Consider the following 16515-nt stretch of genomic DNA (forward strand, 5'->3'; position numbering starts at 1 on the left):
AGTAGCCTCAGATTGGACTCTATGATATTAAATAAGAGAGGAGGGTTGGGAATCGGTTTGGATCTGGGAGAAATTGGGGGAAGGGGTGGGGAGTTAATATAATAAAAACACATGGTACGAAATTATCGAAGATTTGATGATTAAAAATTTAAGAAGCAATTACTGAAAATTTCCTCAAAATTGAAAAAAAACAAGTCAACTCACAGGATTTAACATCCTCAGTTAAGCTGAATGCCAAACATGCAAAATATAGCCATGTGTTGGAAACCTCATGGCTGCCATGCTGAATCTCCAGGGCAAGGGTGAAAATCCTGACAGTAAGAAGCAGGGAAATGAACATATTCTACAATACAAACAATGCCATTGAACATCACGTGGCTGACATAAACTCACAGAGGTTGGAGCATCATGCACTAAACCTGTTGAAGCCCGAGGAGAACAAACCCCATACCAGCTATGGCCATGGAGTATTGCCAGTTGTTAGCTACTGGGAGATGTAGTTTTCCCTAAGAGCATGTAACCCCTCCTAACTGCACTCCAGTGAAAGACTCCATACCCAAGAATATTTGGACAAGACAAAGTTGAAGGTTTAATTTTAGAAAGATACAAATGTGGGTGGATAGAGAATGGGGGTGGAGTTGGGGGTGGAGTCAATCGTAAATGGGACGTCTTCATCAAAACCTCTCTTCAGGGTTCCGGGAACTCCAGGAAGAGGAGGCAGGAAGATTGTAAGAGCCGGAAGGGACTGAGGATGACAGGAAACAGTGCTTCCCGTACATTTACAGGACTGACACATATGAACTCACAAGGAGTGTAGAAGCACGCACAAGGCTTGCACCAGATCACACCACATGGAGTCTCTGTGCTGAGCGCGAAAAATGGGTACAGACCCCCATCCCTAAGCCAGACAATATCTCCAGTAGCTTGCAAATAATTTGCTAAGGGAAAATGAGTTTTCCCCATGGAGTCTTAATGAAGGTGCACTTAAGGGCAGGCTCTCTACCCAGCAGTAGATGGCCAGCACCAAATGAACTCAATGGTATTTCTGCGTATCACTTTCTTTGGGGGGAGGGTCGTCTTACTAGTTTTTGTTTATATATTATGTTCTGATTTTGTGGTTCTATTGGTGTGTGTGTGAGTGTGTGTGTGAGAAAGAGAGAGACAGAGAGACAGAGACAGAGACAGACAAAGAGTTAGACAGAGACAGGGAGACAGAGTTTCTTGTGCTTTCTCTCTTTATTCTGGTTTGTTTTCCTTTTTGTTTATTTTTTTTTTAAAGAAAGAGAAAGAAGTTGCAGATTTGGGTGGGTGGAGAGGATCTGGGAAGAGTTGAAGATGAAACTGATCAGAATATATTGTCGGAAATTGTTTTCAATAAAAAAGTAGTATAACTACATTAATACATACTATCAGAAATCTCCATGCAGACTTTAGGCTAAAGACAAAAAAGAAAACAAAAACAAAAACAAAAAAACCCAATATGCAACAGATGGCAGAGATTGAAGAATCATGTGATAAAACAAACAAACAAATAAACAAATCTGAACAAAAATAAAGAAAAGGAATTATGGTTTAGAAAAAATGTTTATAAATCACGGTTAGGACTATAACATGGGATAAAAATTTTGCAAGGCTTGAAGGGTCTTTAAATTAAGTGAACATTTATCAAATAATACAAACAACGTTACTCTTTTTTATATTTCCCAAAAGTTATACACATTTCTGTCCATGAGAAGACATGTGCATGTCTTGTCTTAGTGACTTTCTGGGTGGAAGGAGCCAGAGCTTGGAAGAAACACTGCATCATTCCCTAGATGTAAACTCTTGTGACTGTTTCCTAAGTTACAGTGATAGAAATCAGATCAGTTTGCTATGAGACTGTGTGTGTATGTGTGTATGTGTGTGTGTGTGTGTACGTGTGTGTATGTGTGTGTATGTGTGTGTATGTGTGTATGTGTGTGTCTATGTGTGTATATCTATGTGTGTGAGTGTGTGTGTGAGTGTGTGTGTATGTGTGTGTATCTATGTGTGTGTATCTATGTCTGTGTGTGTGAGTGTGTGTGTGAGTGTGTGTATGTGTGTGTATCTATGTGTGTGTATCTATGTCTGTGTGTGTGAGTGTGTGTGTATGTGTGTATGTGTGTGTCTATGTGTGTATATCTGTGTGTGTGAGTGTGTGTGAGTGTGTGTGTCTATGTGTGTGTGTGTCTATGTGTGTGTATCTATGTGGGTGTGTGGGTGTGTGTATGTGTGTATGAGTGTGTCTATGTGTGTATATCTATGTGTGTGTATGTGTGCATATGTGTGTATGTGTGTGTCTATGTGTGTATATCTATGTGTGTGTGAGTGTGTGTATGTGTGTATGTGTGTGTCTATGTGTGTATATATGTGTGTGTATCTATTTGTGTGTGTGAGTGTATGTGAATGAGAGTGTGTGTGTGTGTGTGTGTGTGTGTGTGTGTGTGTGTATGTGCCGGATCCAATAGCATCTTTGGGCATGGACATGATAAATAAATGCTTTATGTTTGACTTGTGGGGTGGATACAAAGGGGTTTTACATTTTTCAAACCTTCTGAGCTAAACAGATAAAATATATGCAATCTATGGTATTTAAATCATTAGTCAATAATTTGCACTTCAAATTATTACAAATTAGAGTGAAGTATTCTGAAGTTAGCCAGGCCTAAGTCAGACACAAAGTCGCTTGCACCTCTGATCCAAATTGTTGACATTAGAAGGAAAGAGGTAACCTGGTCCGTGCCTTTAACCCTAAACACATAGCATAAGGCTCGAGTGCAGAGGTGAATGGATACATGGGGGAGTTTGGGAAGCACAGCTGTGGTTCTCTAGAAAAGCATAGGACTTTAACAGGTGAGCTCCAGCCCCAGTATTACATTAAATTTAGGGAACCCAGAAATCATTCTAGGCAGGCAGAGCTTCTAAGACTTTGTCTCCTTGTGAATGCTGCTGTAAACCACAGTCCTCAACAAGGCTATTGCTGTTGCCAGGTACCCGAAGCTCTAGAAGTGTCTAGAGTAGAGTAGAATATTTTTATGAGATCCTGAGGTCAGGTATTGGCACAGGTATTCACTGACATGAGGTATCCAGTTGGTGGTGTGGGTGGTATAAACTGCTTGGGCGATAGTTTTTTTTTTCAGTTTTTTTTAATTGGATATTTTTAAATTTACATCTCAAATGTTATCCCCTTTCTCAATTTCTCATCCATAAACCCCCCTACCTCATCTCCCTCCCCTTCTTCTATGAGGGTCTTCCCCCACCCAACCACTACCCCTTCCCACCTCCTCACTTGGACATTCCCCTACACTGGGGAGTCCAACCTTGGCAGGACCAAAGGCTTCTCTTCCCGTTGCTGCCCACAAGTCCATCCTCTGCTACATATGCAGCTGGAGTCATGGGTCTATCCACGTGTAGTGTTCGGGTAGTGGTTTAGTTCCTGGGAGCTCTGGTTGGTTAGTATTGTTGTTCTTATGGGGTTGCAAACCCCTTCAGCTCCTTCAGTCCTTTCTCTAACTCCTCTGATGGGGACCCAATTCTCAGCTAAATGATTGGCTGCAAGGGTCTGCCGCTGTATTTGTCATGCTCTGGCAGGGCCTCTCAGGAGACAGCTATATCAGGTTCCTGTCAACATGCATTTCTTGGCATCAGCAATATTTTCTGGGTTTGGTGGCTGTATGTATATGGGCTGGATCCCCAGATGGGGCAATCTCTAAATGGCTTGGAGTCTCTGCTCCAAACTCTGTTTCTGTATCTCCTCTTACTAATATTTTTGTTCCTTCTTGGGGAAAGTTGTATTATTTCTTTATAATTACTCGTTTTTCTCTTAAGAAATATTTGCTGGGAGAGTAGCTTGTGTCCAACCTTGCTAGACACTATCATAAAAACAAAGACAAACTAAACACATTGTCTCTCAGGGTTTTGTGATATAGAACAGTGCTCTTGACTAAGGGCATGCTTTGTCCCTTAGGAGATGTTTTGGTAATGTCTTGAGGTATCTTTAGCTGTCACAGCTAAAGGGGATGAGATAGAAATGTAGAGATCTTGTCTAGAGTTCAGAGGGTAGGAGCCAGGGATCCTTCTAGCAAAGGTTAAGCCAACCAAGAATAAAGCCTAATGCAGTCTCTAATATATCAGTGGTATCGAGGCTCAGAGGCTTCTCAATGAGTGTGTCATTCCAGATGTAAGAAAACTGGCTCAGGGAAGATGTGCTCGGGAGTTCATGATAGACCTTTAGTGTAAGGGGTCCGGAGGGGTTGATTCACAAATGAGATCCCGGAGAGGTACCTAATAGGGGAGGATCCTTCCTTGAAGACGGCAGGGAAGCAGCTCCAAGAAAACTGTATGAATAAAGTACATCCTCACCGCGTGGCATATGGACTAGCGCTGTGTGAAATTCATACGGTAACTGAGTTGAAGCAGGGGGACACGGATCAGAGTGGCTCCTTCTTTGAACGGACCCTTTTAGCCTTCATTCGTCAGGCCTGTAGAAGCTCCTATATGTCAGTGTTATGAGATTGCATCGCCGGTAAAGTGAAAATCTCTATAATCTATTTTTCTCACCTTTTTATTTTTACTTCTAGGGAGTCTTTCTAGTAAAACCGACCCCTGCTTTAGAGGCTCTGATCTGTGTCTCGTCAAAGAAGCCCATGACTTACATGCTGAGGTAAGAGGAAGACTGGGCTAAAAAGACCATGACAACAGTAACCACTGGTTATTAACTCTGATTTCTTAAAATGGATCTCCAGGTTGAGCGTAATTTGTTCTTCAAAGCATGTTTTGAAGGGCGGGATATGCTAAAGTAGCTAATGTCTAACAAATCTACAAGCCAATAAAGTTTTATTACATCCCATTCAGACTTCTTTATGCTATTGGGAAGTTTAGTTTAAATTAATCTGTCTGGCTGTCTTTCCATCTTGAGAGGGCAATTAGAAAATGTGTTAATCATGCTGTGTTTCTAGAACAATAGACAATATTTAATCCAGTCTAGAACCATTTTATACTGATCTTTTAATTATGTTTAGGAAAAAGTGCATGTCCCTTTCTCCTTTTAGTTATATACATATTTTCTTCTCCCCAGCTTTGAGTGATCTTGACAATTGTCAAGGAGAAAAATATCTATGGACCTGCCAGGGCAAAGCCTTCCTCGGGGTTCTAATACTTACTGTTAGCAATAAACTTTGCAACTAGCCGAAAGTAGGAAAGATGGTCATGAATAAAATCGCTATTAAAAAAAAAAGCAAATTTCCCTGTTTTATGTGTTTGCACATTTTATTAATTCCTTCCTTCTTTTCTTCTTTCTTTTTCCCTCCCTCTTTCCCTCTCTTCCTTCTTTGCTTCCTTTTTTCTTCATTCCTTTTCTTTCCTCTTTTCACTCTCCTCTCTACTCCTCCCTCTGTGTTCCTTCTTTCTTTCTGGGGTAAGAAATAAGGTGAAGACCTTGCTCCCAGCAGTGTGCACTGTGCTGTTAAGCTCTATATTATACGTCTCTGTGTCCAGTCCTTTCTCACACTTTGTTTTGAGGCAAGGTCTCTCTAAGTTACCCAGCTAGGCTTCAAATTTGCAGTCCTCCTGCCTCAACCCTCTTCACAACGAACTGCCCTTTGGACACACCAGACTCCTTAGTAGGCCTGCGTTTTCACACGGTGTCTGAAACTACAGGTGATATTCCTTGAGCAGCTACTGAGGAATAAGGCTTACCCTGAGGAATAAGAGTAGCATTGGGTATTCAAACATCCGAAGTCAGAGAACCATTTGAATTTGTGGTTCTGAAAAGGCAGGGATGCTGGTTATCCCACCTTAGGCAGAAAGAGAAGCCCAGAGGGGTTCATTGCTGGATTGAGTCTGACATGTTTAACCCTCAACTCTGAAGTCCAAGGTTCTTTATCTCTCTCGTAACACTCTTTGGTTAACACATCAGTGTGGGTTTCAAAAGAAGAAGCAGTGCTTATGTTGTATGTTTTTAAAATTTAGGCTGATAATTTGTCTGTCTGTCTCTCAATGTCCATATCATCTCTATCTCTATCTCTCTATATATATATATCCATATGTGTGTGTGTGTGCATATAAATTTATAGATAGTGTTAGCAGCAACAACAGAAACAAGGCCATGTCATGTTAATTTGCTTTGATTTTTGTATGCACCTGGCATGTCCATGGCTTTCAATCCTGTGATCTTATTAACACAGGTCTCAGCCTCAAATCTTCCTCTCATGCCTGCTGTCTACAGGGAAAAAAAAAAAAAAACAAAAAACCCACTGCCGAGCACAGTGTTGTTGCTCTCACTGGCTCTGTTGTTTCCCTAGCTCTCTTCTGATCTTCCCAGGCCAGTTCAAAAGCATCTGTAATCCTCAGGATTCAGTCTTCAGACACTGTTTCCTCTTTCCGGGGCCTCCTCCTTTGATGAGAACAATCCCTTGCTCATCATCTGGCCAGATGGGCAGGTGAACATCTTCCCCACAGATCATGCTCAAAGCCCCTGCAAGGTGTCAGGGATGTAGGACTGCTGCTGGCTGGGGCTTCACTGTGCTGACACAGTAAGGCTTCTCTACCAAGCTGCATTCCTGGGCTCTTTCTCCACTCGGATCCCTGTGTCCTCACCCTTGACCTTGACCCCAGGGGTTTAGGGAAGGAAGTATGGTGATAGGGCGAACACATCTGTACAAGAACACAGGAACTCTGAACTTTGCTTTTTACTCGAGATGCAAGTAGACCTAGAGGTCATGAGTTCCGATGACCTTTCTCTATTCTACATCGCTTCCTAAACGCCTGCCGTAGATGTGCCAGAGAGGACGTTACACACTGACTTGATCACTTAGGCCATACCATACTGGGCAGATTTACTTACCATTAATATTCTAAAATATTTGAGGGCTAGAGAGATAGTTCAAGGGTTGAGAGGATGTACTGTTCTTGTAGAAGATTCGAGCTCAATTCCCAGCCCCTGTATCAGGTGGTTTACAACTGTCTGTAACTGAGGCTCCAAGGAATCTAACAACTCTGTCCTTCATGCACACCTGCACTCCAATGTGCACATGCTCAAGTTCAGACACACACATTTAGACAGAATTAAACTCAGAATGAAATTAAAAATAAAACATTTGAGGGCTCCTGCCTCACTCCTAAGAAGAACTACAAAAATATAAAATTACATTATAAATACATTATATTATTATGCATAATAAATATGTGATACAATGTTTTTTTTTCCTTTCTTTATTTCAGAGCTGGGGACTGAACCCAGGGCCTTGCACTTGCTACGCAAGCGCTCTACCACTGAGCTAAATCCCCAACCCCACAATATTGTTTTAAAATGTAAATATATATTTTATATACAATATTTAAAATATATTTATCATTTTTACATAAACATGTCTATGGTTTTGTTTGTAAAGAAAATCATAATAGATTATAATATAATTAGAAGTATATATATATATATACATATATATATATGTCTGAGTTCACTTTCATTAAACTGAGATCTGATCTGTATAAGACAACTGGTGTCTCTATTTCTAAGACTAAGTCGTTGACCCATGGGCCATTGTTTCCTGTACTCAGTAAGCATAGGGTGGACATGCATGTGTGTTTTCTGTTGGTAGTCTGTTTAGCTTTTCACTACAGCATGGATTCTAAAACCTCTCATGGCATATTTTCAAGTATATTTACTGTATAGATTCAAATATTTATTCATTAAAGAAAATGTAAAGGTTTAGGAAACTTTCTTGAGTTTTAGAATCCGTCCATATTTTTCTTTATGACGTAAGAGCTGGAGGTGACAGTCGTTATTGCTAGTTGTAATGTGGGTGAAATGACCTAGGAACCGCTTCTTGGGCATCTGGCATGGCCTTATTATCATGCTAGGTGATGTGAAAGACCCAATGGAATAGACTGAATCTCACCTTTGTTATGTTTAGTTGAGAAACAAGATAGATATTCATAGACTAACCAAATGGAGAGCAATCCCAATGTTCTCTAGCATAAACACCTGTATTCTCATGGGGGAAGGTGGTCAATGAATACCTAATCAATACAATAAGGTATTGGCACCCATTTCAGTGTTTGTTTTATTTTTATTCATTAGATTTATGTATATGAGTGTTTCCTGCATGCATGTCTTTGCCCTATGTGCATGCCTGGTACCCTTGGGATCCCTTAGGACTAGAGTCCCACACAGATGTTTGTCAGCTGCCAAGGGGCTGCTGGGAATCAAACCCAGGTCTTCTGGAAGAGGAGCTAGTGCTCTTAGCCACTGAGTCATCTCTCCAGGTCTTGTTTCAGCTTTCTATCAAGGAAGATAGACAAAAAATAAAATAAAATAAAATAAAGAAGTGGAATCAACTGGTAATTTAAATGGCTACAAAGATATAAAGACATATGGAGCGATTCGAAGATCTCATATTTTCCCCAAGAATTTTGACACTCTTCAACTCCCTTAGGAATGAGGTAATTAAGAACACCAGTGTGAATAATGTGAGCAGAATGACTCTTATTGTTTTAAGAGCTCGATAGGCTAAAAAAGATAAAAAGGACCACAATAAAAAGTATCTCAAATTCATGGCTGTCATAACCGGATTTTGTTCTTAAAGTAATCAAACCAATCAATTCCATATAAAAGAAATAAGCCTGGTGGGGTTCACTGGGGATTTGATGACATATTGGCTCCACCTGGGCTTCTACAGTCTTCCTGGTTATTGCAACCTGCAAATTCAAAGCCAAACTTGGCAACTGCAAAATAAACTGAGTTATGCTGAACCGTGGATCAGCATAGATCAAGGAATTTTGAACCACTGGCCCCTAACGAATGACAACAGAAAGCACGAGGAAGAGAATGGGTTTTAAGGCAGCTGTTATAAATTCAACACCCAGCGTTCTACTGTTCTGGGCTCATGTCCTTCAAACTATTTTTTCTAACTAGCCTTTGTACTAGAATCTTCCGGGAGACTCCCGTACATGAAACAGGTAAAACTTGAGATGTTTCGGTGGAAGCAGAAAAGAGAGTCTTGCTGGGTTAACCACTTTCCCACCCCCACTATCTGCCGTAATAGAGCTCCCAAATATCATAGGTTGGGTGACAGAACTCTATGTACAGTATGATGAAAGTCCTAGGTTCAGGACTCAGAGGTTAATGGGGACAAAGCTAGTAGGCAATGGCCTGATATAGCATGGAGCAGAAATGGACAGTCTTAAGAACTCATCAAATCCTTGTGTCCTGTTTTTGGAAAATAGCTACCTCCTTTTTCTCTATTGACTGGCTGTTTAAGTCTCCTTTCAAATGTCTTTCGCTAAGAACTGATATGAGGTACCTTCCTTTTTGTCACTGGGAGCCAAAATCCTGAATGGGTGGCATAGCATAATCTTGGCTATGTTTACTGTTTAGTTGCAAGAACAATTATAGCCACCATTTAGTGTGTCTTGTCTTTATGCAGAGAAGAGTTTACGAGACAATACCAAGTATGAAGCAATGCAAGATGAATCACTAAATTATCTTGTAATCGGTGATTCCGTAGACCATCTGGTAGAAAACACTCTTGAATGTAGATGAACATTCCATCTGCTATTAATAAAATATTCCATTTTTGTTCATTGATTAATTCTTCTAATAAGGGCAATTGTTTGGCTGCTCATTCTGTGAAGGAAAGATCTTCTGTGTGGAGACCTGGAGATCCTGAAGATTATTCAGGGGATTTGTCTTACCTAGAGGAACTGGAAAAACATCATTTTTCAGTTTGGTGAGTGGCCGTGTTCTGCATTTTAAACTTTTTATTTAAATTCCTTGACTCCAACAAGTCTTTGCCATATTCTCTTTTTATTTATTTAGTCCACAGAAGATAATTACATACTCATTGTGCACTAGAGTACTCCTACTCTGTCCTGGAGATGTTCACAGTTCATGATAGATGTGGATGTGTGGATGTATACATTAGTATGTTTTGGATGGTTTGAATTTTTTTTTTCACAAAGTGCCACATAGAAAAACATAATGATCAAATTAACTAGAGAACAAAGACAAAGTCTCTGAGAAAGTTGGAGCCAAGTCCTTTTAAAAAAATTAATCATCCCATTCATTTACATCTCAAATGACATCCCACTTCCTGGTTACCCCTCCACAAGCCCCACATCCCATCACCCTCTCCCTCCTCCCCTCCCCCTCTATGAGGGTGCTCCTCCAACCACTCACCCACTCTACCTCACCACTCTAGCATCCCCCTACGCTTGGGCATCAGACCTCCACAGGACCAAGGGCCTCCCTGCCTATTGATGTCAGATAAGGCCATCCTCTGCTACATATGTATCTGGATCCCTCCCTGTACACTCCTTGGTTGGTGGTCTAGTTCCTGGGAGCACTGGATGGTCCGGCCAGCCAATGTTGTTCTTCCATGGGGTTGCAATCCCTCTTGGTGGAGCAAAGTCTCAAAGAGGAGACTCTAATACTGAAATATGAGTGGTATGGTAGAGGCAGAAACTGAAGACTGAACTGGATGTGGCTGGTTGCATACCCTGAAAGCTTACATTTACATGTTATCTGGCAAGACCTTAACTCTTGATGTTTATTAATTGTCTCATGCTTGTGGTTGTATTTGTACAAACACACGTAACACATGAAATAAGGTGAGGGGGAGTGTTAGGAAGGGAGGCTCTCTGAGGAAGGAAACATGCAACATTCTAGTATCGGTCCTTCTAAGAACCACTGCAGCCATGAGAGATAGGCAATAAGCTTGTTGCCAAGGAGAAGAAAGAGACAGCAGAAAGAGCTCGGGCATGTGTTCCCATGACCACTTTTCTGCCCTCCCCAAGTCTTTTCCTTGAAAGGCTTTCCATTGGGCAATTTATCTGCCTGTGGTTTATTAGCAAGGTTTACACTCACGCTTCCAGTCAGAGCTACTGGCTTGAGGTTCTAACATTATCTCTAATTGCGTCATTGAATCACATGTTCTGTAACTCTTGCTTGCATTCACTTGACTTTCAAGCCCTAAACACATTTACCCATGCTTCCTGAAGGCGGCAGGACTATGGTCTCCAGGCTTACGAGAACATTGTTTTCTGTATGAAGGTGCTAATTCCCATTTTAGTCTCTGTGCTGTAGAAGTGGAACCTGGTCTTCACCTCTGTGGATTCACATTCACACATCACTCTCTGAGCAGCTCCATCCAGGCAATCCCACCCAGGTACCCATTTCCTGCCTTCATAGTCTTTTATTTTTCCTTCCTGCAACCTTTGGATAATCCTTTGTCTCCATATTCCTTACATTTGGCATGCCTGAAAAGTCTAGTGTCCAGTTGTGATGACAGGCCAAGAAGGAGCTGGACACCCTGGGGGCTAGCTACAGAAGTATCGAAGTGAATGGCTGAACTAGGAAAATCACTTTCTTAAGTGGCCATTTGAATAGCGCACCTCCACAGCAGCTATGTCTTCTCTTACTCTGCTTTTTAAAAGAAAACCTTTTTAAGTGAGAGTCCTCACAAACCCTACAGGTGAGCATGGTCTTGACTTCAAATTACCTCTGCTCTAGTCATAATATAAAACACTCACCTGGTTGGTGATGCCAGTTTCTAGTAGTTATAGAAACAATGCCTACATTTCATTTTTATGTTTCACTTTTGCTCCTTCCTTATCTGAATGACTCGATCTTCATGTTTTTTTTCTTTTTTTTTTTTATTAACTTGAGTATTTCTTATATACATTTCAAGTGTTATTCCCTTTCCCGGTTTCCGGGCAAACATCCCCCTCCCCCCTCCCCTTCCTTATGGGTGTTCCCCTCCCAACCCTCCCCCCATTGCCGCCCTCCCCCCCATAGTCTAGTTCACTGGGGGTTCAGTCTTAGCAGGACCCAGGGCTTCCCCTTCCACTGGTGCTCTTACTAGGATATTCATTGCTACCTATGGGGTCAGAGTCCAGGGTCAGTCCATGTATAGTCTTTAGATAGTGGCTTAGTCCCTGGAAGCTCTGGTTGCTTGACATTGTTGTACTTTTGGGGTCTCGAGCCTGTTCAAGCTCTTCCAGTTCTTTCTCTGATTCCTTCAACGGGGGACCTATTCTCAGTTCAGTGGTTTGCTGCTGGCATTCGCCTCTGTATTTGCTGTATTCTGGCTGTGTCTCTCAGGAGCGATCTACATCCGGCTCCTGTCGGTCTGCACTTCTTTGCTTCATCCATCTTGTCTAATTGGGTGGCTGTATATGTATGGGCCACATGTGGGGCAGGCTCTGAATGGGTGTTCCTTCAGTCTCTGTTTTAATCTTTGCCTCTCCCTTCCCTGCCAAGGGTATTCTTTTTCCTCATTTAAAGAAGGAGTGAAGCATTCACATTTTGATCATCTGTCTTGAGTTTCGTTTGTTCTAGGGATCTAGGGTAATTCAAGCATTTGGGCTAATAGCCACTTATCAATGAGTGCATACCATGTATGTCTTTCTGTGATTGGGTTAGCTCACTCAGGATGATATTTTCCAGTTCCAACCATTTGCCTACGAATTTCATAAACTCGTTGTTTTTGATAGCTGAGTAATATTCCATTGTGTAGATGTACCACATTTTCTGTATCCATTCCTCTGTTGAAGGGCATCTGGGTTCTTTCCAGTTTCTGGCTATTATAAATAAGGCTGCGATGAACATAGTGGAGCACGTGTCTCTTTTATATGTTGAGGCATCTTTTGGGTATATGCCCAAGAGAGGTATAGCTGGATCCTCAGGCAGTTCAATGTCCAATTTTCTGAGGAACCTCCAGACTGATTTCCAGAATGGTTTTACCAGTCTGCAATCCCACCAACAATGGAGGAGTGTTCCTCTTTCTCCGCATCCTCACCAGCATCTGCTGTCACCTGAGTTTTTGATCTTAGCCATTCTAACTGGTGTGAGGTGAAATCTCAGGGTTGTTTTGATTTGCATTTCCCTTATGACTAAAGATGTTGAACATTTCTTTAGGTGTTTCTCAGCCATACGGCATTCCTCAGCTGTGAATTCTTTGTTTAGCTCTGAACCCCATTTTTTAATAGGGTTATTTGTTTCCCTGTGGTCTAACTTCTTGAGTTCTTTGTATATTTTGGATATAAGGCCTCTATCTGTTGTAGGATTGGTAAAGATCTTTTCCCAATCTGTTGGTTGCCATTTTGTCCTAACCACAGTGTCCTTTGCCTTACAGAAGCTTTGCAGTTTTATGAGGTCCCATTTGTCGATTCTTGATCTTAGAGCATAAGCCATTGGTGTTTTGTTCAGGAAATTTTTTCCAGTGCCCATGTGTTCCAGATGCTTCCCTAGTTTTTCTTCTATTAGTTTGAGTGTGTCTGGTTTGATGTGGAGGTCCTTGATCCACTTGGACTTAAGCTTTGTACAGGGTGATAAGCATGGATCGATCTGTATTCTTCTACATGTTGACCTCCAGTTGAATCAGCACCATTTGCTGAAAATGCTATCTTTTTTCCATTGGATGGTTTTGGCTCCTTTGTCAAAAATCAAGTGACCATAGGTGTGTGGGTTCATTTCTGGGTCTTCAATTCTATTCCATTGGTTTATCTGTCTGTCTCTGTACCAATACCATGCAGTTTTTATCACTATTGCTCTGTAATACTGCTTGAGTTCAGGGATAGTGATTCCCCCTGAAGTCCTTTTATTGTTGAGGATAGCTTTAGCTATCCTGGGTTTTTTGTTATTCCAGATGAATTTGCAAATTGTTCTGTCTAACTCTTTGAAGAATTGGATTGGTATTTTGATGGGGATTGCATTGAATCTGTAGATTGCTTTTGGTAAAATGGCCATTTTTACTATATTAATCCTGCCAATCCATGAGCATGGGAGATCTTTCCATCTTCTGAGGTCTTCTTCAATTTCTTTCCTCAGTGTCTTGAAGTTCTTATTGTACAGATCTTTTACTTGCTTGGTTAAAGTCACACCGAGGTACTTTATATTATTTGGGTCTATTATGAAGGGTGTCATTTCCCTAATTTCTTTCTCGGCTTGTTTCTCTTTTGTATAGAGGAAGGCAACTGATTTATTTGAGTTAATTGATTTAACTCAAATAAATCAGTTGCCTTCCTCGATCTTCATGTTTTGAAGCTACTTTCTGCTCACTGTAAATTTGGCTGAAAGCAGAGAGCATTAACACTGCTGTGCTCTGAATGGTGCGCTCCTTTGAAATATCCTCCAGCCTATAGATTAATCTATTAGTTTTTAATTCAGCCTCACTCAAATGTCCAGAACTAGGGCAGAACCTGGCTAGAGTTGAGTCTTTGCTAAACTCTAATATTAATGTCTTGAAATCTAATTTCTGGTAGAGTCCTTGTTCCTATCTGGGACCCCGTGAGTACTGTCTTTATCACTTGCTTTCCTACTAGCATTCCAGTCTTCCGGACTTTCACCAGAATAGTTTAAGCTCAGCTTTCAGAGTCCTAATGCTCCCTAGAGCAGAGCTGTCAACTCTTCTACATTCTTCCTCCAAGCCAGTTCCAAATGCTTACAAAGGACATGGTCAGACGTGCCCCGGCAGTAACCCCACGTCTTGGCACCAGTTTTCAGCCTTCCTTTCTTTTCCTGTGACAAAATATCTGATTGAAGAGCTGTAGGGAAGAAAGGTTTGTTTTGCTTCATGCACCATGATGGAGGAGGTATGGCAGAGAGACTCTGTTGTGTATAGACAATGTGTGTTGTATTTCCTCCCTTCGCAGTCTTATCAAGTAGCATCAAACTCAGACCAGAAACAGATGTGACCATAAAGGATCATCCCCAATGATACACAGCTGCCAGTTAGTCACATATCCCAAATATTTCACAGCCCCCCTAAACTATGCCATCATGTATTCATGAGTGAGCCTATGGAGAGCACTTTTCTCCAGACCTAAGGATATCAGTGATCTGGGTCTAAGCTCTACTTCTAAAGCAGGATCAGGGAGTGGTGCCATAGCTACCAAGGGGAGTCCTGCTCTTTCTCTTTGTTTGTTAATAAAGCATTAACTTTAGGACACTGCATTTGCCTCTCTTACCAACTCACCATCTTAAAGATTTTCATTACGAGTGCTGCGTTCTGATTTGCAGAAGATTTAACGATATAACCACCATTGTATTGACTCATAGATTTTGAGGACTGTAGATTCAGGTAGGATGCATCATTAAAAATACTATCTAATGGTTACAAAAGGCTCAGGGTTAGCCAGAGGGTAAGGATTATATCTCCTGATATAAGAATTGGAAAGGTTGGGGTTGGGGATTTAGCTCAGTGGTAGAGCGCTTGCCTAGCAAGCACAAGGCCCTAGGTTCGGTCCCTAGCTCTGAAAAAAAAGAAAAAAGAAAAAAAAAGAATTGGAAAGGTGCCTTTCCAAGCAGAGTAGGTTGGCAAGGAAGGCACTATACAGCTCTCTTGGAGACATGGTCTAATGCATTCTGCTTTGCTAGATGAGAAGCCTCTTCACTGGGGTCTGTAGTTGTTTCTAGAATCAAACCCACAAGGAACAATACAAAAACACATTGGCTTTGCAGATAGATCAACCTGGGTGTGAAATCCAGTTCTGCCACCACTGTGGATGCTTAGACAATATGTTTAGCCCTTTTATTGCTATTTCCTCTTTTCTCAAGCACATCTGATAATTTGCCCCACCCCTCACGCTTTTAGTGACTGTGAGAGTTGAACGATAATTTACATGAAGAGTAGTGCATGCAAATTTTTAATAAAGGAAGCTATCATCAGGAACATTTTATAGAAAGGTTCTATCTGAAAGTTAAAATCCAGGACTGTTAATGCTAAAAGCTTGTTCACTAGCTTGTGGGACTCTAGAGATGGGATGGTAGTGCCTCAGGAGATAAGCCCAGTAGAAGGGAGTTAGGTCACTAGATGCATACCTTTAAAGGGAAGGTCGGAACTAAGGCTCTCTCTTGTCCCTGCCTGTGGATTCTAGCCATAATGAGGTCAGCAGCCTTTATCCCAGGATCTGTTCTCTATCATGATATACTGCATAGAAACAGGCCCCAAACAGGCCCATGCAACTTTGAACTGTAAACTTTGGGACCATAAGCCCAAGCAACCTTTTTCCTCTTTGAAGATACTTAACTCAGGCAATTTGTCACAGTGACCAATTGCTGACTAACACAAGGGTGGAGGAGGTTATTCAATATGGCTTGTCATGGTCCGCAGACATTTTCCTTTTTGTTTGCCAGACATGCTAAGCACTGGATGACAGGTGGGCTTTTGTGCTCCATGCTTTCTTTATCCAGAATGTTCACCTACTTCCTAGTTAGGGTAGTTAGGATGTATGACAGATCTCACCATCTGCTTTATTTTCTAGGACAAGCTATGCCTGGTGATGAGTCATAAAAGTTGAGTCTACTGCTCTGGTTATTTTCCTGATTATCACTGTTTCCTTTAGCGATTTACTATAACAATATTTTCAGTGTATTTGCTCATTTCTGCACTCTCACCTTACAGCAAAGCTGCAGACAGAGGCGCCTGTGTGCTGCTTCTAGTTGAGTCTTCAGGCCCAAGACTCCCAGTACATGCTCTAGAACTTGATCTCATT

The 16515-nt window shown here is 41.4% G+C and overlaps 1 protein-coding gene across 1 annotated transcript in view; it reads left to right on the forward strand.

The window, feature by feature from the left end:
* Ofcc1 (orofacial cleft 1 candidate 1) overlaps positions 1-16515 on the forward strand; it is a 311719-nt gene that overhangs the window by 163536 nt on the left and 131668 nt on the right. Inside the window, 2 exon segments of the mRNA XM_087591945.1 lie at positions 4599-4681; positions 9625-9749. Coding sequence (XP_087448071.1) covers positions 4599-4681; positions 9625-9749 — 208 coding nt within the window.

This window comes from Rattus norvegicus, chromosome 17 (assembly GCF_021556685.1).
Source record: "Rattus norvegicus strain SHRSP/BbbUtx chromosome 17, alternate assembly SHRSP_T2T, whole genome shotgun sequence".
NCBI lineage: Eukaryota > Metazoa > Chordata > Mammalia > Rodentia > Muridae > Rattus > Rattus norvegicus.